This window comes from Corythoichthys intestinalis, chromosome 10 (assembly GCF_030265065.1).
Source record: "Corythoichthys intestinalis isolate RoL2023-P3 chromosome 10, ASM3026506v1, whole genome shotgun sequence".
NCBI lineage: Eukaryota > Metazoa > Chordata > Actinopteri > Syngnathiformes > Syngnathidae > Corythoichthys > Corythoichthys intestinalis.
In genome coordinates, this window is record NC_080404.1 from 19771772 (window position 1) to 19790591 (window position 18820).

At 39.4% G+C, this 18820-nt stretch overlaps 3 protein-coding genes across 11 annotated transcripts in view; 2 read left to right on the forward strand and 1 right to left on the reverse strand.

The window, feature by feature from the left end:
- Positions 1-4740, forward strand: part of zmp:0000000755 (phosphofurin acidic cluster sorting protein 2) — a 72488-nt gene extending 67748 nt beyond the window's left edge. For both annotated transcript variants that reach the window (XM_057847865.1, XM_057847866.1), the window contains one exon: positions 2309-4740. In XM_057847865.1, the coding sequence (XP_057703848.1) occupies positions 2309-2424 (116 nt within the window). In that variant the 3' untranslated portion in view covers positions 2425-4740. The remainder of the gene's footprint in view (positions 1-2308) is intronic.
- mrpl2 (mitochondrial ribosomal protein L2) lies at positions 4677-10043 on the reverse strand. Its single transcript, XM_057847868.1, has 8 exons — positions 9964-10043; positions 9534-9619; positions 9280-9463; positions 8928-9075; positions 8736-8851; positions 5207-5317; positions 5040-5113; positions 4677-4967 (listed from the first exon to the last, which is right to left on the reverse strand). Exons 2-8 carry the CDS (start codon positions 9603-9605, stop codon positions 4758-4760), a joined length of 915 nt encoding a protein of 304 aa, XP_057703851.1. The 5' UTR covers positions 9606-9619; positions 9964-10043; the 3' UTR covers positions 4677-4757.
- Positions 10044-10233: 190 nt separating this feature from the next.
- Positions 10234-18820, forward strand: part of klc1b (kinesin light chain 1b) — a 49069-nt gene continuing 40482 nt past the window's right edge. For 6 of the 8 annotated variants that reach the window (XM_057847979.1, XM_057847981.1, XM_057847976.1 and 3 more), the window contains exon 1: positions 10819-10933. The gene's annotated coding sequence lies outside the window, so the exon portion shown is untranslated. Of the gene's footprint in view, positions 10380-10818; positions 10934-14305; positions 14457-18820 lie in introns of those variants that run through there. The other 2 variants (XM_057847977.1, XM_057847978.1) reach the window with 2 other exon arrangements.

Consider the following 18820-nt stretch of genomic DNA (forward strand, 5'->3'; position numbering starts at 1 on the left):
CCTGGTTAAGATGTGTTTTTTAGCTTCTAATATTTTTTTTTTAATTCATATATTATGGGACCTTAATAGGAAAAAAAGAGACAAATCCAACCTTCATTACAAGTGCATTTATTCAGTGGGGATAAAAATCCCACATAAAGAAATGATGGTTGTGAAGTGGTTAGATACTTGAGGTTTGCAAGACGGTTTTGCCTAATGAATAAATGAATCAGGCAGTCTTGCTTGCAAGGCTAACGGACCCGAGTTAAGTGATTTGGACTCGTCGTTTTTTTTTGTTGTTGTTGTTGTTTTTTTGTAAGTGTTGACGTTTGTTTTGTGATGTGTGCTTTTATTTTGGCGCAGGAAGCATAGAACAGGAAGCGAGCTCATGTACAGACGCCCCCGCCCATCCCTCACACGCACACACATAGCAGCTGGGTGACAGAGGTGACAGCCTGCGCGCACATTTGTTGCTTGTGAAGCATCCAGAGGCAATGGCTGTATATCACCCCTTTTGTACTGTTTATTGTGCGTTTCCAATTGTGGTCGAATGCTTGGGGCGAGTTGATGTAATTGTTTTTGATGATGTGCGGATGCTAACTGATACAGCAATAACAAACGATTAGCATGTATCAGCAACGCAAATTTGAATTGCTGTTAGTAAAGATGAGACTGATTTAATTTCATTTAAGTTTCATTCTGCAAGTGTTGATGTCATGAGCAGCTGAATAGTCAGCAAGCCACACGGATGTCTGAAATTGTCATTTTGGAGCATAGATCACTGTTTAGTTAGGACTTGGCTCCAACATCTTGGCGAGGACAGTACAATGATGTATAATACATGTATTTGGATAGTTTTTTTTTTTTAATCTAGAGGGTGTTTTGAGGTATTTAAAGGGTTAATTCCGATTTACGCGGAAATCCAGGTTACATCAACAACACAGGAACGGAACTCGTTCGTAAACCGGGAACTACCTGCAAGCCCGTCGACGGGGGGGACCGAGTATGTTGTCCCGGGCCTCAGGACCATCAGGGCCCCTGAATGACCCTTAATTTATTTTACTTTACATTCACATTTTTTTTTAATTTAAATCATTGTCTGATTAAATATTATGTTTTACTCAATATATACTTAAACACTTTAACATATTAAATATTTCAAATATATATTTTTTCCTTTTTTTTGCACAACGCGCCCCCACCCCCTCTGTCTTAGCAGAGAATGATTTGACCCCGCTCTGGCGCACTCAAGTGCTACGCATTTTCTTAACGTTACCAGTGACTGTAGCTGGAGGAGAGCAAGCCTTCAGCAAAATGAAAAATAATAAAACAATATGTACGCTCCACCATATCACAGGGTGGGCTTAACAACCTAGCCATTGTTACCAAACTGCACTTTATGGTAAGTTGCGTTACCAAACTGCACTTTATGGTAAGTTGCGGTGCTCTCAACTCGGCACCGTAATGTGGAGTGGTCCGGCAATTTACTTAGCTCGTTCATCTTCTGTTCGTCCGGGTCTTCTTTCAGGAAGGTGGCGATGTGCATAAAAACGCAGTGACACGCCGGATGGCTTTTATCTGGAACTTTTATTAACAATGGGGGGGGGGGACTCACAGCCACTAAACTCAGCGCTACCGCGCAACACCTCTCAACAACTCCTATCTCACCCCCTTATGCTCGCCCACCTCTTCGTCTGCGGCAAATTGGTAAAGCCGGTTATGTTGTAGGGGGCAGCGGCCCCTTGGGGATGCCGGTAACACCATGCTCTCCCTTGAGCGTGAACTTGCTCAAAAACTGGATTTCACTGATGTTTTAAATTACTTTGCTGTCAAAAAATCTAGGCGCATCACTGTTTGAGGGCTTGATAACCCCAGGGATGTGGAGGGGGCAGGCACAGCATGTTTAGTTATACTGTTTTGTTGCTTAGCAGGCAGGCATAGCACTCTCAGTTGTATGGTATTGTAGCCTACATGGGACAATAGATGGAAATTGTTTGTTTTTACTTGTATTGTGTCACAACACATTAAATTAAACTGTTAAATTTAACTGTCCATCTCAAATAATTAGAAAATTTACACTGTCATTGCTTGCAAAAAGTTAAAGTACTGTGTATGTTGTCGTGGCAGGAGTGGGGGCCTATAATGGTCTCTTGTCCCTGGCCCCCCTGCAAGTCTCTTGACAGCCCTGTCTACCTGTACTGTGTTAGTCTGAAATTTTGGTTTTATTTTTATTTTACTGCTGTGGGAACGGAACTGCATCATGAATTTTCAACTTGTTTGTCGCTGTAACGTACTCCGATTCCTAAATCATTCCCTTGTTTGGTTCTAGTCACAATTGATGGAGTGGAATGGAACGATGTCAAGTTTTTCCAACTTGCTGCCCAGTGGCCAACTCATGTCAAGCACTTCCCGGTGGGAATTTTTGGTTACACCAAACCTGTGTGACCTCAGCAGCCGTCCACTCGGAACCGCCAGACTCTTCTGCGCTGCACTCGTCTCACGAATTTGAGGGAAAGCCAACGGCAGTAATAGTTTTCCTGTGGAAATCTTACTGACTTCACACTCATGTGTTTCAATACACACATTCACGTTGTCCTTCCGCTGTTTTAAATGTTGTTGGCTATTCTTTGTTGTTTTCCTTTTTTTTCTTTTCTTTTGTACGCAATACAAAAAGATCAAGTACTATTTTGTATGTTGTGCTACCGCCTTGGAGGTCCTTTGACTTGTTTGACAATTTGCCACATTTCGATAATGGCAGCTATGTTTGCACTTTGTTTTTTTTTTGTTAACATGTTATTATTTCTGTGAAATTCTACATGTATTGTTACTCTGTAGAAAATGGAGGCGTGCGATGGTGATGTGCAGTGGCGCATGTGAGATTTTGAGGCCGTGTTAGTGGTTGGAATATTGCTGTGAAACTTTACAGAAACTATCTTTGCTAATGTTGCGCTTTTCTTTGCTCCATTCTCACAGGACAAAACTTCTACTGAGTGTACTTCAAAGCAAAAAAGACAACTCCTTTAGGTATTTTGGAAGGTAGCTGTTGTTGGATGCACATTTTTATCACTTCACACATCAAGTAAATCCAGTGCTGAAGACTTTTAACAGTCATCTACAAACAGGGTATCATGACACAAGACTAAGCAAATCACCAATTTTGCTTGTTCTAAGCCCTGATGTGTTTCATTGTAATTTGCCTGACTTTTTAATTTCGGAGGGTATCATGATGCTTTGGCGACTGTCAGACACGTACACATTTAGCGAATAGTGGCTAATCCAAATGTGCAGTGATGTGCCAAAGTCATGTTTATGTCCTGCAAAGCTTTTGGACGGCGTGAAGTGAAACTCCTACTTAATGCATTTGTGCTAGGAATCGGTATTAGCATTACTGAATGGTTTGGCGTCATCAAATTGTATTGAGGAATCAAAATATATTTGTACACCCTAACCGAGTTTTATACAGCGTCACTGTGGCTGTAGATGCAGATACTGTAATCTATAATCATTCTAGTCAATTGATCACTCACTCTTCTGTTTAAAGTGTTGGTTTGATTGGAAATGTGCTTTGAGACAACTGCCAAGCGTATTGTAATTACAATGAAAAGTCTATGGAGTCTTGCCAGATGTCCTTAACACTGCCTGTGTGTTTTGTGTGCGCGCGCGTGTATAGTTGTGCCCTATGTTTGATGGTACTCCCTATTATGACGTGAAATTTTTGCAATAGGAATCCTATGGACAAACGGCATTCTGTGTTATCGCTTTTTATAGAGTGAAAAGTTTTTTGAACTATTGTATAGGAATATATACATGTATTATTATGAGTTTTAAACTGCCCTTTTGACTAAATTGAAAGCACAAAAGGCTTCCCTTTATTTCTTGACAAAATGCCAAATTGAGCATGTTTCCACAACTGAAGTTATTCTATTACAATACAACACTAGAAGTATGTCTTTTCTCCTACATTTCCCTTACTTTATAATGCACTTTTTATGTGGTTTGATATACATTGACCCCCAAATTGGGACAGTTTGGTTTTGAGGTGTTCTTTTTCCAAATGTAAACCACTACCTGTAGACGTGATAAGACTTTTTCCTGGTTGTGTCAAGTGTGTGTTGGATTCAAGCTCCTTTTGGTGTTCCGAATGCAACGTGGCCATCCGTTATATCCTTTTGACACTTATTTTGTAGCCGCCACCATGCTGTCTGCCTGGAGACTGTGTCTCTTGGGGTTTTAAGAGGAGTCACCATCTTGTTTTGGCTGGAACACCAACTGGCCCTTAAATAATATATTATGGAACTTTGGCTGTGAAGCAGCACTGAGTTTTGTGAGGAAAATTATCAAGTGATTTAAAATACTCGGTGGGCATAAGTGTCATGTTCTGATGTATTAGGCATAAAGTCCAGCTTTGCCCTAAATCTCGCCGTAGCATGGGGGTGTTTTATAAAGCAGGACCAATGAGAGGCTGCGTAATTTTTGTCACCCCTCTTAAATCTAACATTGAGTGATCCAACTGGAAAGACAGCAGCATGCCATCTCATTGGTCCCGTCGCTTCGGATGCCACCCAGTGTCTTTGCACAAACCCTATTTTAAAGGACGTAACAGTATTTTTAAATTTACCACTAAAAAATATGGGTTACTCTGCATGTTTTACTATAGTTGTAAATATGTTTTGGATTTTTATATTGTTTTCTTTCCATGCTCTCACAAGCAGTTGTGTTTAATAAAATTTTTAATCTTCTGTACAAACAAGCATTGCTTTATTCCAAGCATATGTCATTTAGTTAGCAGAGACAGACGGCAGGTTGACAAAACTCTTCATCGGTGGCAGCGGTTTAATCTTTCGTCCGGCCCAGCCTCCTTTCCTCTGCCACAAGCCGCTGGACGGGCGAATTCCGAGCCAGCGATTGCGGCCCGCCTTTCCGATGATCCTCTTGTTGTGGTCCACGTTGGACACGCGTCCCACCGTTACCATGCATGTCTCCAGTACCTGTGTGTATGTCAAAATGACTTCTCAGCAGATGACGTTTAGATAGTGTTGTCATTCCGCACATTAGCTCACCTGAACCTGCCGCTTTGATGGAAGCTGAACAATGGCTGTTCCATTTACTTTACGAAGCAGAACACCATTTGTGCCTGAGAACAAGGATTTGGTTGCATTATGTAATTTAATCCATTGTATGTGGTTTATTAGTATGAGTGGAAATAATTGTTTCCATTGTGAATTACCTGCAGCACGAATATACTGTGCTCCTCTCCCAGGTTGTACTTCCAGATTGTTGACCAGAGTGCCCACAGGAAGTGCTCCTAGTGGATAGGAGTCACCCTCATTTGCTGACACTAAAAAAATGTGTTGAAAGTGAGGGTGTGACAATGTATCAATAACGTGATATACTGCGATACCTTGTAGCCCGAAAGATAATCGATATATCGTTTTAATAAGGTGTAACTGTTTAAAAACAAAAATTTAACCTGGAGGTTGCAACCAAAATCTTTCGATGGAATAGTGTCTAGGCTAGGTCAATGGCACTTAAACGAGAGCATTTACCGGTTTTGTGGCCATTTACAAGTCACTTCCAGTTCATTTTAGGGCATTTACAGATCACTTCCTGTTGATTTTGTGTTACTAAATGGGAAATGGCTCAAGACTGTCCCCAAATGAATGGGAAATGACTCAAATCAACAACAAGTGACCTGTATATGCCCCAAAATGAACAGGAAGTGATTGAAAATGTCCCAAAAATGAACTCACTGCCTGACATTGGCTGCCCCTGAGGACCATAGACATCCAATTTGTTTGAAGTGGGAGGAATGAACGAATGTATGTAGCGAATGTTCATCTGCTGCCACCCTCCCAGTTCAAATAGATTGGACGTCTACTAGTGATAAACTCATTCCAATTCACAGCAGAAGATTTAATAAAGCTTTTTTTTCTGTTTATTAGTTTGCAGAATATCCTAGAATGATTTCCTGATCCATGTATCGATAAAGTGTTGCAGAATATCCTAGAATGATTTCCTGACCCATATACTAAGGGTGTAACGCTACATGTATTTGTATTGAACTGTTTCGGTACGGGGTGCTCGGTTCGGAACGGAGGCGTACCGAACGAGTTTCTGACGTATTGTAACCCTTACTTTTCGAAGCTGTGAGTCGATCGCGTTACAGTTTCTTTGTGTAGATTATATTTACTCCGTTTTCTCTACTATAATGAGGACCAACACGGTAGGACAGTATAACCAAGAAAAGTCAACGGCGCGACAACGTGGCCGCCGCGAGAACGCAGTGAAACGCGGGCGTTAAAGTCAATCAGCCAATGCACACCAGTCGCAGTGCGGCCGCGTGATAGACGCGTCCAAGAAGCGGCTCAAAATGACGCACGGGAAAAGAACGGCAGAGTTTATTATTTGACGCGAGACGCGACCCTCCTGCGTCAATACTACTACTGGTAGCTAGGATCGGGCAGACCGGAAGTCACTCGTGTAAAAATACGGTGGATCCGGTCGATTTTCAAACTAATATGCAATCGTAACCCACTTTTTGAGTCCATCAGATCTCTTGAATGGTAGATCGGGGCACAGTTGACTGGTCTTTGTTGATTTACTGCTGTCTTCTCTGCTATAACAATAACCAACACGGCCCCGTGTTCAATACAAAACCCTCCTACCACAACAAAACAAGTAGGAACTAATATTCACATAGGAACTAAAGTTATACAACATTAAATATACAATATAAATGAATACTACACCATATTTGTAAAACGTAAACACATAATAAAATAAATAATGGCCCATTTAAATCAAATAAATTAAAATCAGCTAAAACACCTGTAATTAAATAAGAAGAATACACAGATCCTGCCTACACAATTAAATTGATTAATTTCTGTGTGGCACTTTAACCTGAGAAAAATCCACCAATAAAGCTTTTGAAAACCGTTCATAAGAAAAAAAAAAGATTTATTGAGGCATTTCATTTGTAAAATACATGTTAAAATCTTTGTCATTGGGATTACTTTTCTCTTTAGCAAAGGACTTCTTTTTTCTTATTTCTTTCAGAAAGAAAGCTGACCAACGCGGGGTCTATAGACTCTTGTATAGACCCTACTCACCAACGTCACAGAATGACGTGTCGCTGTATCCGGCCGCCATATGGTCCGTGTCTGTTTAGCCCTATTCTCAATGGTTTCAATTAGTCGTTCAGTTTATAGAGCAATTCATGGAAGCCCTGGTGCTTTCAGACGCTGTAAACTCATTGGATGCGTTGCATAAAAGGCGTTATGTGGAAAAGCTTCAGTCTATCCATTCGCCAGATCCATATTTGATGCCTAAATCGATCATTTTCGACCCGCTGTCTTCGCCCTCTCTGCCTGACATCTGCTACCCTGATATCTACAACTATCTTGTCCACACAAAATCAGCCTATTCTCACGAAAGCTTGAAAAACTTTAAGAGCAGCACTCTAAGCAACATTACCCTGTGTGATTTCTAAAATGGCAACAATCAAAAAAAAAAAGTTGACCGCGATGGCCGACGCTTCAAGGATAGGTGGATATTGGACTATTTCTTCAATAAAACACGCAACAACTGTGTCTGCCTCATTTGCAAAGAGACAGTCGCTGTTTTTAAAGTTCGATGTGACGCAATATTACTAAACAAGACACGCTGACATGTACGACAACATTACAGGGAAGATACGCAGCGAGAAATTATAGCAACTTGAAGCTAGTTTATTTTTTCACAGCAGCAGTATTTCGCAAGAGTCCGAGTGTCGAAAGTGAAAGCCACAAAGACGAGACTGTTGAAATTATGAATTAAAAAATAATAATAAAGCAAATGTGACACACAGAAGGGCTTGCTAAAATTTGTTTAAATATATTGTTCTATGTAAATCAGCCAAGGTAGCCCCCCGCATTTTTACCACACCAAATCTGGCCCCCTTTGCAAAAGGTTTGGACACACCTGTTTAACTGATGAGCCGTAGACGAGGCCAGCTTCTTTCACTTGGTACCAGCTAAATATTATTCAAAATGTAATGATGGTGGAAGAAATAAGCATCTTGAATTTGAAACTGTATGTTGTCGACGATTAGCCTCGCAATGATCTTAATTGTGGTTGTCAGCCCAAAACCCTCTAAATATATATTAAATGCATCTTACCAGATATAAAATGACTACTACATAATTCGTGGTAATCGTTTGGAGCCCAGTTTTCTCGTCGAATTGCAGCAGTCCATCTCACTCTCCTCTCAAGGTCTCTCGGAATACGGTAGAACTTCAAGTCTCTCCGTCTATCTTCTCTGTTATTGCAACCAACTGCCACACACGCCTTCACCATTTTGATTATTAGTGTTAATGAGCAGAAAAGCACGCCATAATAGGAGGAATTTACGTAGCGGTAATGCATCAACACGACGAGTAGACGGACAATATGGTGCGGAGGCGTGTTTGTGACGTCATGTGAGTAGGGTCTATAGGCTAATGTTCCTATTGTTGAAAGGTGTGTAATAAACAACTAGCACATTTTTTTTTTTGCATTTTGTTGTCTTACTGTACCGAAAATGAACCGAACCGTGACCTCAAAACCGAGGTAAGTACCGAACTGAGATTTTTGTGTACCGTTACACCCCTACCATATACCGATAATTGTATCATCGTGCTCATCGTTATCGTGAGCCTTGTATCGCAAATAGTATCGTATCGTGAGGGACCTAGAGTGAAAGTGGCCCACTTCAACTGCTAAAATACATCTCATACCTGCCATGCGTCCAATCATAGGCGATGTTTTAATGATGTCACCCTCCTGCATGTTCTCTGTCGCGATGATCCATCTTTTTCGGCTGCCGCCAACCACCAGAGCGATGTCAGCTGACCTGGAAAGAACGCAGCAGCCCAGATGAAGACAATCAACTTTTACTTGACATGTTGAATAGGCGAAAAGGAGCGCACCTGCACGGGTCATATCGCACTTGTACAACCTTCTCGTCAAACGGTTGCCCTTCTCCATCTTCATCTTCTGCATAGCGCAGACGCTGGAAGTCGATCCAGCGGTATTTCTGCTTGTGGCCACCGCCGATGCCGTGTGTCCTGATTCTACCTGAGGAGCACCAAAACAGGTGTAAATCACCATTATTGTGAACCCTAGCCAGAGAAGACGGAGACCACAATTAAGAGTTAGATTTACTTTAATTGATCCAACGTAGCACCAAAATCATGCAAGTTATTTACTTCCCCTTCAAGACTTACTTTTTAAACCTTGAGAATAACCACTAACAATACTGGTCCCTCAACACGTACTAACCTGTGTGATCCCTTCCACCTGTCTTCTTCATTCCCATTGGTCTGATTGAGTACTTCTCTCTTTGCTTCCAATAAGTTCTGTTCTGCTCCAGAGAGGCTGTGGTAAGGAATCCCCGGCAAGGAGCTGCACCAGTCGCACTACATGGTAATAACACTGGCACACACGACTTAAGACCCAATTTGACCTGTCAACACAGAGAAACTGCACATTAGCTGCTTGCGCTGTTGACATTTGTTCGATGTGGCATATGTTACCTGAGAGGACAGCAAGGCTGGCTGGGAGAGGGAAAGGGAACGCAGGGCTTGAGCCAAACAAGACATCGCCATCACTTCTCCAAGAGCTGCACAGCAAACAAAAAAAGTAGTGAGGTAGTTGATTGATTTGTTTCACCGCATTCCCTGGACTAATGCAGTTTGATTAAACGTGTTTTAAGTACATATCCTCGCTGGTGGTTTCCTTTGTACACTATAGTTTCAACCTACATTTAGGAAATACATATTAGCATCTTTTGTCAACGTTAACCTTAGGTATTATCACTTCAGTCGAAAAAGTGTGGCTGCAAAGAAAAGGTAAATGGGAAGCTCTATATGCATTTTAAACAGGGTAATTTTGTAGTGATCACAAATATACAAATTCATCATGTTTAAAAAGCACATAACATGTGTTAATAAATGTAAAACAAACCTTTATCCTTTTCAGTTCATCACAATTTCTTTCCTGGCGTCCTTCGTGAGTGAGCGCTCCACGACCCGCGTCGCATGAAGATGACGTCACATCACAGCTCCGCGACTTTTTGCTTTTTTTTAATTTTATTTTTTTTATTATGTTTTGTTTCATCAACAATGGCTAACCCATGAATACGTATTTTTTGTATATTTTGGCAAATTCTCATTTTGGAAACATTTTCTTGTTTCGATATAGCATATCTGAGTCACGTGACATGTAAACTGTCAAGCATAAACGTAAGTAACGAGGCTTTTTGTCGTAAGGGCATATTAATAGACGCTCCTGTATTTATCGACATATACTGCGGGGTGGACTACAGATGATATAAAATCCTCCCTTGACAGAAATGTCATATACTCCGGGGCGGACTACAGGTGAATAAATTCCTCTCTTGACAGAAATGTCATTTGTTGCAGTAATGTATCAACATAATCGTATAAGCGTGCTTGATTCGTGATATTTTGGACAATTTATTGACATGACGTAATACACACGACAGAATGACACGTTTACACTTTCAGAATGAGTATAATAATACGAAATGGTTCTTCTGTATAACCAAATTGATGAACAGCTTTTACCGCTAGGTGGCAGTACCCGCTCATTTTTCTAAAATCACGGTTGAGTAATTTTGTGGTTTTTTTTTTTTTTTTTTTTTTTTTGTAAAATATACTTTTGTTTTTTCGTTTTAGCTTCACTTCAACTCATCAGACACGTTTTACACTATAAATGACCAAGGCTTTATCCTTACATCTCAATCGTAATCAATATTGAAATACATAGTATTCTATTTGGCGATGACAAGGAACAACACAAAACATTACGTCACTGAGATTTGTTCGCCGCACTGGCTGATGGGTGAATTTTGCGGTATTGCGAGACATTTTGGATTTAAAGGGGCTGGGCTGGGCGAAGGTTCTAGCTGTCGGTAAGGACCCTCTATGTACTATCTACTTAGTAATTAATTTATTATTTGTTCGACTTCGTGTCAATATACTTTCAATTTTTACAATTGCACGCTTAGGCCACCGCTGCGGATGTTTAAACGCAGCGAATCCGCAGCAAACAGGGAGTGGTGATGCTAACATGCTAACTAGGCTAAACAGTCACTGACGACAACGCGGAACCGATCTTCAAGGCTCTACTCTTAACATTGGTCAAAACATCACCGCAGATGTTTAAAACTACGTAAGGAGGAACGATACCCTTAGTTACGTCATAGGTCCGGACAACGTGACATGTCAATAACGCATGGAATTGATATTTTATGCCGAATTTTATCTAGCGTTCACTCGAATGCAGAAGCAGTATCTGATCTTCAGGTAATAATGGTCAAGTAATTGGACCATTAAATGTTATGTAACGTGCTTTATGGACAGTTAAAAATATATTAGTCAATTAACCACATCCAAATGACACATTTTCATATACATATATTTGTTTTTACACTTTTTTTGTTTTGTTTTGTTTTTTACATTTGGGTTGGAGGCATGTAGGTTATCAAGCAACAGTTCTTGTTTGCTTTCAAGGTAAATAGCAATTTCTCTACATGTTCATTTTTGTTTACGGTTCCAAAAAGAAAATAAGAGAATAAGGGAAAATCATCGTGGCAAAATGGCATCTGTTGTGTTCACTGTTTACAATGGAGACATGTGGCTGGAGACTGTGACATACGCCTCATTCTCTGTCGTGGTCATCCTGCCACACCCTCCTTGGTGATTACCTCAGTTTTGTGTCTGCTGTTCATGCATATATGAACACTTGCCAGATATGAGAGAATGATGGCATCCGGTTATGTAGAAGTCTGTAATAAGATCTGGAGATGTGATGCTGACTCTTAACACGTCGTTTACCGAAGCACCTGCTCCATTTTGATTCCATTTCCATTCCAAGCCTCTCTTATCTCATCTACTGGCAATGAAACAAGTACACTTTCAAAAATCACCACGCCCTTCCCAGATTACGTCCCACACAAATCCACCATTTTCCGAAGGCTTGTCAGTAGAACCAACGTTCTCGTCACTTTCGGATTTTTCAGCATGAAAGTGTGGGATTTAGCCGGGGTTGTACTTTATGCCAGACCGCGATACTTTGCTTCTTTTGGTTGTTGAAGCTACATTAGATTGGATTCACAGGTGTTGTGATTCCACAATACTAGTATGTTGTGATCTCTGGTAAACCTGAGTCATCTTGTCTCTTAAAAAAAAAAAAAACAGTACATGACTTGCGTCGTCAGCTGCTTTTAGTGTTGCTTTCTTGTAATTATTTACCTTACAAACACAAAGGCTCTCTCTTGCTGCATACTAACTACGGTTTTGCATGGCTCTACTGGCTAGTGATGCAATCTTTTCAGCAAAAAAAATCATCTACAATAAAGTACTATATCCAGACTTGGTCTCACAGTACTCCAATGCTATATTGATAATTTGATAAAGCTTGGAACACTACATTGCTCTAGTACACGATCTCAACTTTGCTCCAGCATTACTATTACTGTACCTCCTCTTGACTCAAAAAATGTCTCAAAGTAGTAAATAAAGGAGACCCTTCTCCATTTATTACTTAGTCTTGTTCAAACTGAGCAGTTTTCTGAGATACTTCAATCAAACCCCTCCGTGGCCAGTGTTCTGTTTGAGACCACCCCCACTAGAAGGGATATCTCTATTATTGAAACTAGTGCTGCAACGGTTAATCGATTAACTCGAGTATTTTGATTAGTAAAGCTTTGAATAAAATTTTGCTGCTTTGAGTGTTTAATTAGAGTGGCATTGTGATGGTTTGTTTTGAAAATGTTTGCATTTAGGGTTATTGATTTGGGTTTATAATCATTTAACAAGGCTGAATCCAGCTGCTCCCTGTTAAGATCAACATAAAGTAAGTTTTTTTTCATCTAAGTTGTTTTTTTATGCATTCGTAATTAGTTTACAGGTATATTTAGCTATTTTTTGTGGGAATATGTGTTCGACCGCTTTGTTAAGACCATTGTCGGAAAAAAAACTTATTTTATACTTTTGCTATGCCAGTTATCCAATTGTTCTCTTGTTGTACCTCATTTATTTTTATTTTTTTATATCGTTTGACGCTAAGCTCAGGTATTTTGATTTATTTTGAAATGACTGAAGAAAAACTCGGAAATTTTATTTTTAACATTTAATCCTCTTTTAAAAGTGCAATTTTAGCAAGCCTTTGTTTTACATCTTCTAAAATTTATTCTGCAACGCATTAATTTTCCCAATCCGATTACTCGATTATTCGAACTAACTAGTTGATAGATTAATCAACTACTAAAATAATCGATAGTTGCAGCCCCAATTGAAACGTCCTATTTCAATCCCTTTTTAAATAATTTTCATAATGGAAATAAACAGCTTCACGTCATAGTTTGTGAGTCATGAGTATGCTTCTCATACAAACACATTACAGTGATCCCTCGTTTTTCGCGATTAATGGGGACCAGAACCCGCCGCAATAAGTGGAAAAACCGCGAAGTAGCACAACCCCCCGCAAAAAAAGTGTGTGCAATGTATTTATTCAGATTTAGCATTTGAAAGAGATACGTATAAGACATGTTTTCTCACTTTTTTCAAAAGTAGTATTTTAAAAATATATATATTTTTATATACTGTCTTGTAATAAATGTTTTTTCTGTATACACACACACATTCATTCCAGCGGGATCACTGTATATAACAAAACGGCCAGGGAGTGTTAACATGACACAGCATGTCAACAGTGTAGCGATGATATGAGACATACACATTGGGGCAAATAAGTATTCAGCAGCCTCTGTGAATTTTGTGGAAAAGCTTAGCTCAGCCAGCCTACTCATTTTAGCAGTGTCTTCTATATGGTGATGTAATGAGTGAATCGCACTACTCTAGAAAGGATGAAATACATATATTTATATGGAAAGCTAGGGAAAGAAAGCGATAGTGAAAGAGATTATTTGTATAGGTTTCAATAAGGAATCCCTTTTGTGGTTTGGAATGGTGTCATGTTGGCTTTTCTGTCGTGTTGTCTCATCACTGCCATCATCTTTCCCTTGTGTCTGAGTGCAGAGGAGCATGTCTCCATGGTTCCCTCCCCCCATTCGACCTGCTCCTCTGCACTCTGTGAGTCTTCCTGCGTTGGGCGGGGCCATTTTTGGATGTGCGCCCTTAGCTGATGCTGGTTGTTGAGATGAAGGAAGGTCACCGTCGTCCTACAGCCACCGCCATTCCATTTTTCCCTATACCAGCTCTCTCTTGCCACTCCCTCACTCCCACGCTCTACGTCTTTCCTTTGCATTAAAGAGCTTCGCAGGCAGGCAGTTCTTTGTCATTTCTAGAAGAATCTCTGCGAATGAGCATAATCTGTTTTGTGTGTGGCGCTCTGTTGCTGGAAGACAAATCATTATTTCATCAGATATTCTCCATGCTAGACTCTTAAGGCTTAGATTTGCCACTGAACAGGTTAGTTTTTTTTTTTTTTTTTGTGGCCTCAACGAATACTTTATTGCCAAACGTCTTTATATTATCAATTTGGAGGCTTGTTTTTAACAGACTGTAGATAGCCTGTGAAGCAATCTTTATTGTATTCATATTCCTGTTATTGGATATATATATAGTACATAATTCACACTGTTCTTCTCTTCTGGTTTGAGATTGACTTAATTAGAAAGCCACCTGCTGAAGCAAGGAGCGCAAACATCTCTTAACATGCCTTATGTTGACATGTGTTGCATGTTGTTATGTTATATGAAACTCTGAGGCTGCCTTATTGCTAAAACTTTGCATTGAGTGGCGGCTGGAAAATATGTTACTGAAAGTACGCTCCTGAAAGCGCTATTAAACATTTCTCTCTTGAGGAGAAGTGACTTCATAGGTAGTTTCATCAAATTCGAGTGCTTCATTCGCGTGTGTGTTTTGTGAAGTGATTGTAAAGTCGATGTTAAAGGTTGAAATAGGTCTAACTTTAGCTTTCTGAGGAAAACACGCTTTGTTTATTGTATCAAAGCAGAGGTATTGTCTCTACTCCCGTGAAAGATTTTTTTTTTTTTTGCTTCTGTGTGCTCGGAACAGTAGCTAGCATCTTTTCATGTATAAACCACTCATACAGGGAGTAACTATTCTCCTTGATGCTATATTTTCTGTATATTCGCTTACATTTTTTTGAAGAGGGAAGTTAACTGTAAGACAACTAAGACTAAGCGAATAATGACTGAGGGAAACCTATATTTGCCGTTCTGTTTGTGTGCATAAAAACATAGTTGTTACTTTGCCTGTACACCATAGCAAGTTGTGAAAATTCAGGACATTTTGAATGAGTCGGTAAAATATGAATTTTGATCACCTGATTTTCATTGGCATCATGAACAATAAAGCTTTCAGCTACATGCGGTTTGTTAGCATCTACTTGTTAACATTTATTTTGGGTGTAATTGATATTCATTTGAGAGTTTAGTGTTACCATCATAAAAAAAAAAAAAAAATCATTTGAAAGTTTAGTGGTACCATCATAGGGCTGGGCGATATGGCCTTAAACATGTATCACGATAAATTGAGCAGATTTATCTCGATAACGATAAATGACGATAAATTCGCCCAAGCGTACTGTTATATAATTTGAAAATCTGAATCAATGCATGAAATACAGATTAACTGTTTCTTGTTGATTTATTTACCAGCATTCAATTTCATATACTGTATTTAACAATTGTACATGCAGTCTAAACATTAAGTTTATAAAAATGTATTGTAAGCAATAAGAATTCAAGTATGTACACTATCAAAATCAATATGCCTGTGCAAACATGTCATTGTAACACAAATGACTTGCAGCTTGAACTGTACACTTCAAAAAGACAACTTATTGTTAATGGCTGCTGTGACATAATTATTAAATACAAGTGTTTACATTATGGTTTCAGGGTCCCCCCAGTGCATTTTTTAATAAATGCACGCACAAATGAATCCCCAAACAAAGAGAGAGACACACACATTAAAGCTATATTGATCTTCTTCAAATGAAACGCTTAAGATTTTATGATAGCAATAATGACACAGAAATAAGCACATACAGAAAAATAGCTGGGGCCATTTCTCGGTCATTATAAGTTTCGCCGTTGGATTGTACTTTATGCTGAATGATTTACCATCACAAAAGCTATCAGAGGAATCACACACAGACAGATACAAAATAACGCCACATAGTAATTGCTAGATGCAGTCCGTGCCCAATCCACTCATTAAGTTCAGCCGTTTCGACAAAGTTAGAGCTGCTATCCGACTCCATCACGTTCATTTGTAGCGTTAGCCGCTAGCTAGCGTTAGCCTGGCTACCAGTAGAAAGCACTGAAAGCACCATCTCCGGAAATCGTGAGAACAAGGGAGGACAGCGGGTGAAAGCCCGTCTGGATGCCACCAAGAGTCTACTAAATGTCGGTTGAAAGTTTGGTGAACCTCCCATAAGCCACACTCCATCACGTTTTGCTTGTAGCGTTAGCTGCTAGCGTTAGCTTACCGGGCTTTTGTTTGATTGGCTTCTTGATGATCACGTGACTCTCTACGTGAGCCCATTGACTGCTTTCTTAAAGGGGAATGAACATAGACGAACAACACAGAATCAAAGCGGGATGAAAAGACTATATTTTCTTGTTTTATTAATTTACCGAATTTACCGACATGGTCAAAATTACGTCGGTCATCGTTAAGAATTTCGGTGACGGTAAATTTTTTCGGTTTACCGCCCTGCCCTATACCATCATAAAAGAAAAAAAAAGATGAACAAATAAAACATTGTGGAGTTTATCTGTCAGAACAGGGTTTTTAGTTGGTCCCAAATTTGAAGTTTCAAACCCTCACTGGAGCCAAACTTAGAAAAAAAATGTATACTGAGTTATCAGACATCCAAAGTACAGGTTCTGGAAGTCTCCCTTATATTGATAGTGCTCTGATGCTCACAAGTCAGATGAAATATTCTGGATTATGCGACTATGCAAAGAAGATTTTTTTTTTTTTGTACAGTGCGAGTGAAAGCGCGTAGGGAAAATTATAACTCGTGCATCATGTGCTCCAATTGGATTGCGCAGTCATGCGTGATTGGGAAGAAGAGAGACTGTGTGCTTGCGCTGATTGGTTTAGACAGAAAAATTATTCAATACTCATTCAGTGTGGGCGGTCTTGAAAGTCACTGAAGTTATCACTCGTCAGGTTAGTTCACAAGATGTCGGCGGGCGAATCCTCGAGTAAAAAATAACTCACAGCATAATACAGTAAAGTTTCTAGTTAAGGTGAAGAATGATGACTCAGTCGTGAGTTGCCCGGTACGGTGACTGCAGCATTCCCCACGGCAGATTTAATGATTGTAAGACATTTTTAGGTAGGCTAACATGCCATTACTTGCATTTTATTTAAAGATAGTCATAAATTAAGCAAAATATAGGCTAAATTAATCCGATTGCTTTAGACAGAAAAAATAGCCAATAAGCATTCAGTGTGGGCGGGCTTGAATTTCACGGAAGTTATCACTCTCCGTCAGGGTAGTTCACGAGATGGCGGAGGGTGAGTCCTCCAGTAAAAAGAACAATAACTCACTTTACAGCATAATATAGTAAAGTTTCTAGTTAAGGTGAAGAATGATGACTCAGTTGCGAGGTGCCCTGTGCGGTGACTGCAGAATTGCCCACGGTATAACAAAACTTAAAATGGCTATAGAATTCTCAAATTTTATGGTAGATGCACAAAAATCACCAAATGATGCACCTATATTTTTAGAATAAATAGCATTATTTAACATATCATGTAAGTTTTTGCGCAAAATAGCGACTTAAATTGTTTTTATTTAGTGCAATTTTGACATTTTTTCAACAGCTAATTTTCACATCAGAAACTTAATAGTTAAGGAAAGCATGTAGACTCATCTTAATTTTATTCAACAAAAGCAAATTTTGCGTTTTTCTACATAGCGTAATTTTCAGACTATAAGTCGCTACTTTTTTCCCCTCATTTTGAATCCTGCGGCTTATAGTCCAATGCGGCTTATTTGTTGACTTGATTGGGTTAAAACGTTATTTGACAGCGGCGTCATAAGACGTAATTATTATTGTTATTTAATTATAATTATGACACCATCAGGGCATTACTGAATGCTTATGACGGATATCATTCAGTGTCATCCGGCAAATTATGTCACTAACTCCCTTTTACATCCATTCAAGTGTGATATAATTTCGCGGATCACATCTGTTATAAGTATTCATTAATGCTCATGACAGTGTCATGTCATATTTATGATTGTCTTATGACAGTCTTATGGCGCCACTGTCAAATAAAGTGTTACCAAATACCATAACTAGCAATTAATGAGACAACTGGAACAGTAACTGAAGAAATAATTAGCACAGAACATGAATTTTGATTGTTATTTACAGCTGTAGCACTGCAGTGCATGCTAGGATGCATGTTGGACGACAACAGTGTTGATAGCAGATGGCAGAAGAGGTTGATTTTCTCCCCCAAGGGAGCAGTGATGGCCAAATGAAGCTTCTTGAAGCTTTGCAGCCACTTGGTTCAAAGCTTTATGGTGGTTCATTCGGTCTTATGATAGTCTTATGATGCCGCTGTTAAATAATGTATTAATGGTTAATATCTTTTGAAGTAAATATGATAGAGGTGATGATATAGTGAGGACAGCTGCGGCATATAGTCCAGTGCGGCTTATCTATGAACAAATGCAGTTTTCTTGCCAAATTTGGTGAATGGCGGCTTATAGTCAGGTGAGACAGTTACCATTCATTTTACGTAAATATTTCAAGCTAAAGTTACTCTAATTTTTT

Coding starts and splice junctions, on each gene's coding strand:
- mrpl2 (XM_057847868.1), bottom strand. CDS start 9,605: ATGGCGATGTCTTGTTTGGCTCAAGCCCTGCGTTCCCTTTCCCTCTCC. Junction 9,464..9,533: donor CAGCCTTGCTGTCCTCTCAG/GTAACATATGCC, acceptor CTGTGTTGACAG/GTCAAATTGGGTCTTAAGTC. Junction 8,852..8,927: donor GTGCGATATGACCCGTGCAG/GTGCGCTCCTTT, acceptor CGTTCTTTCCAG/GTCAGCTGACATCGCTCTGG.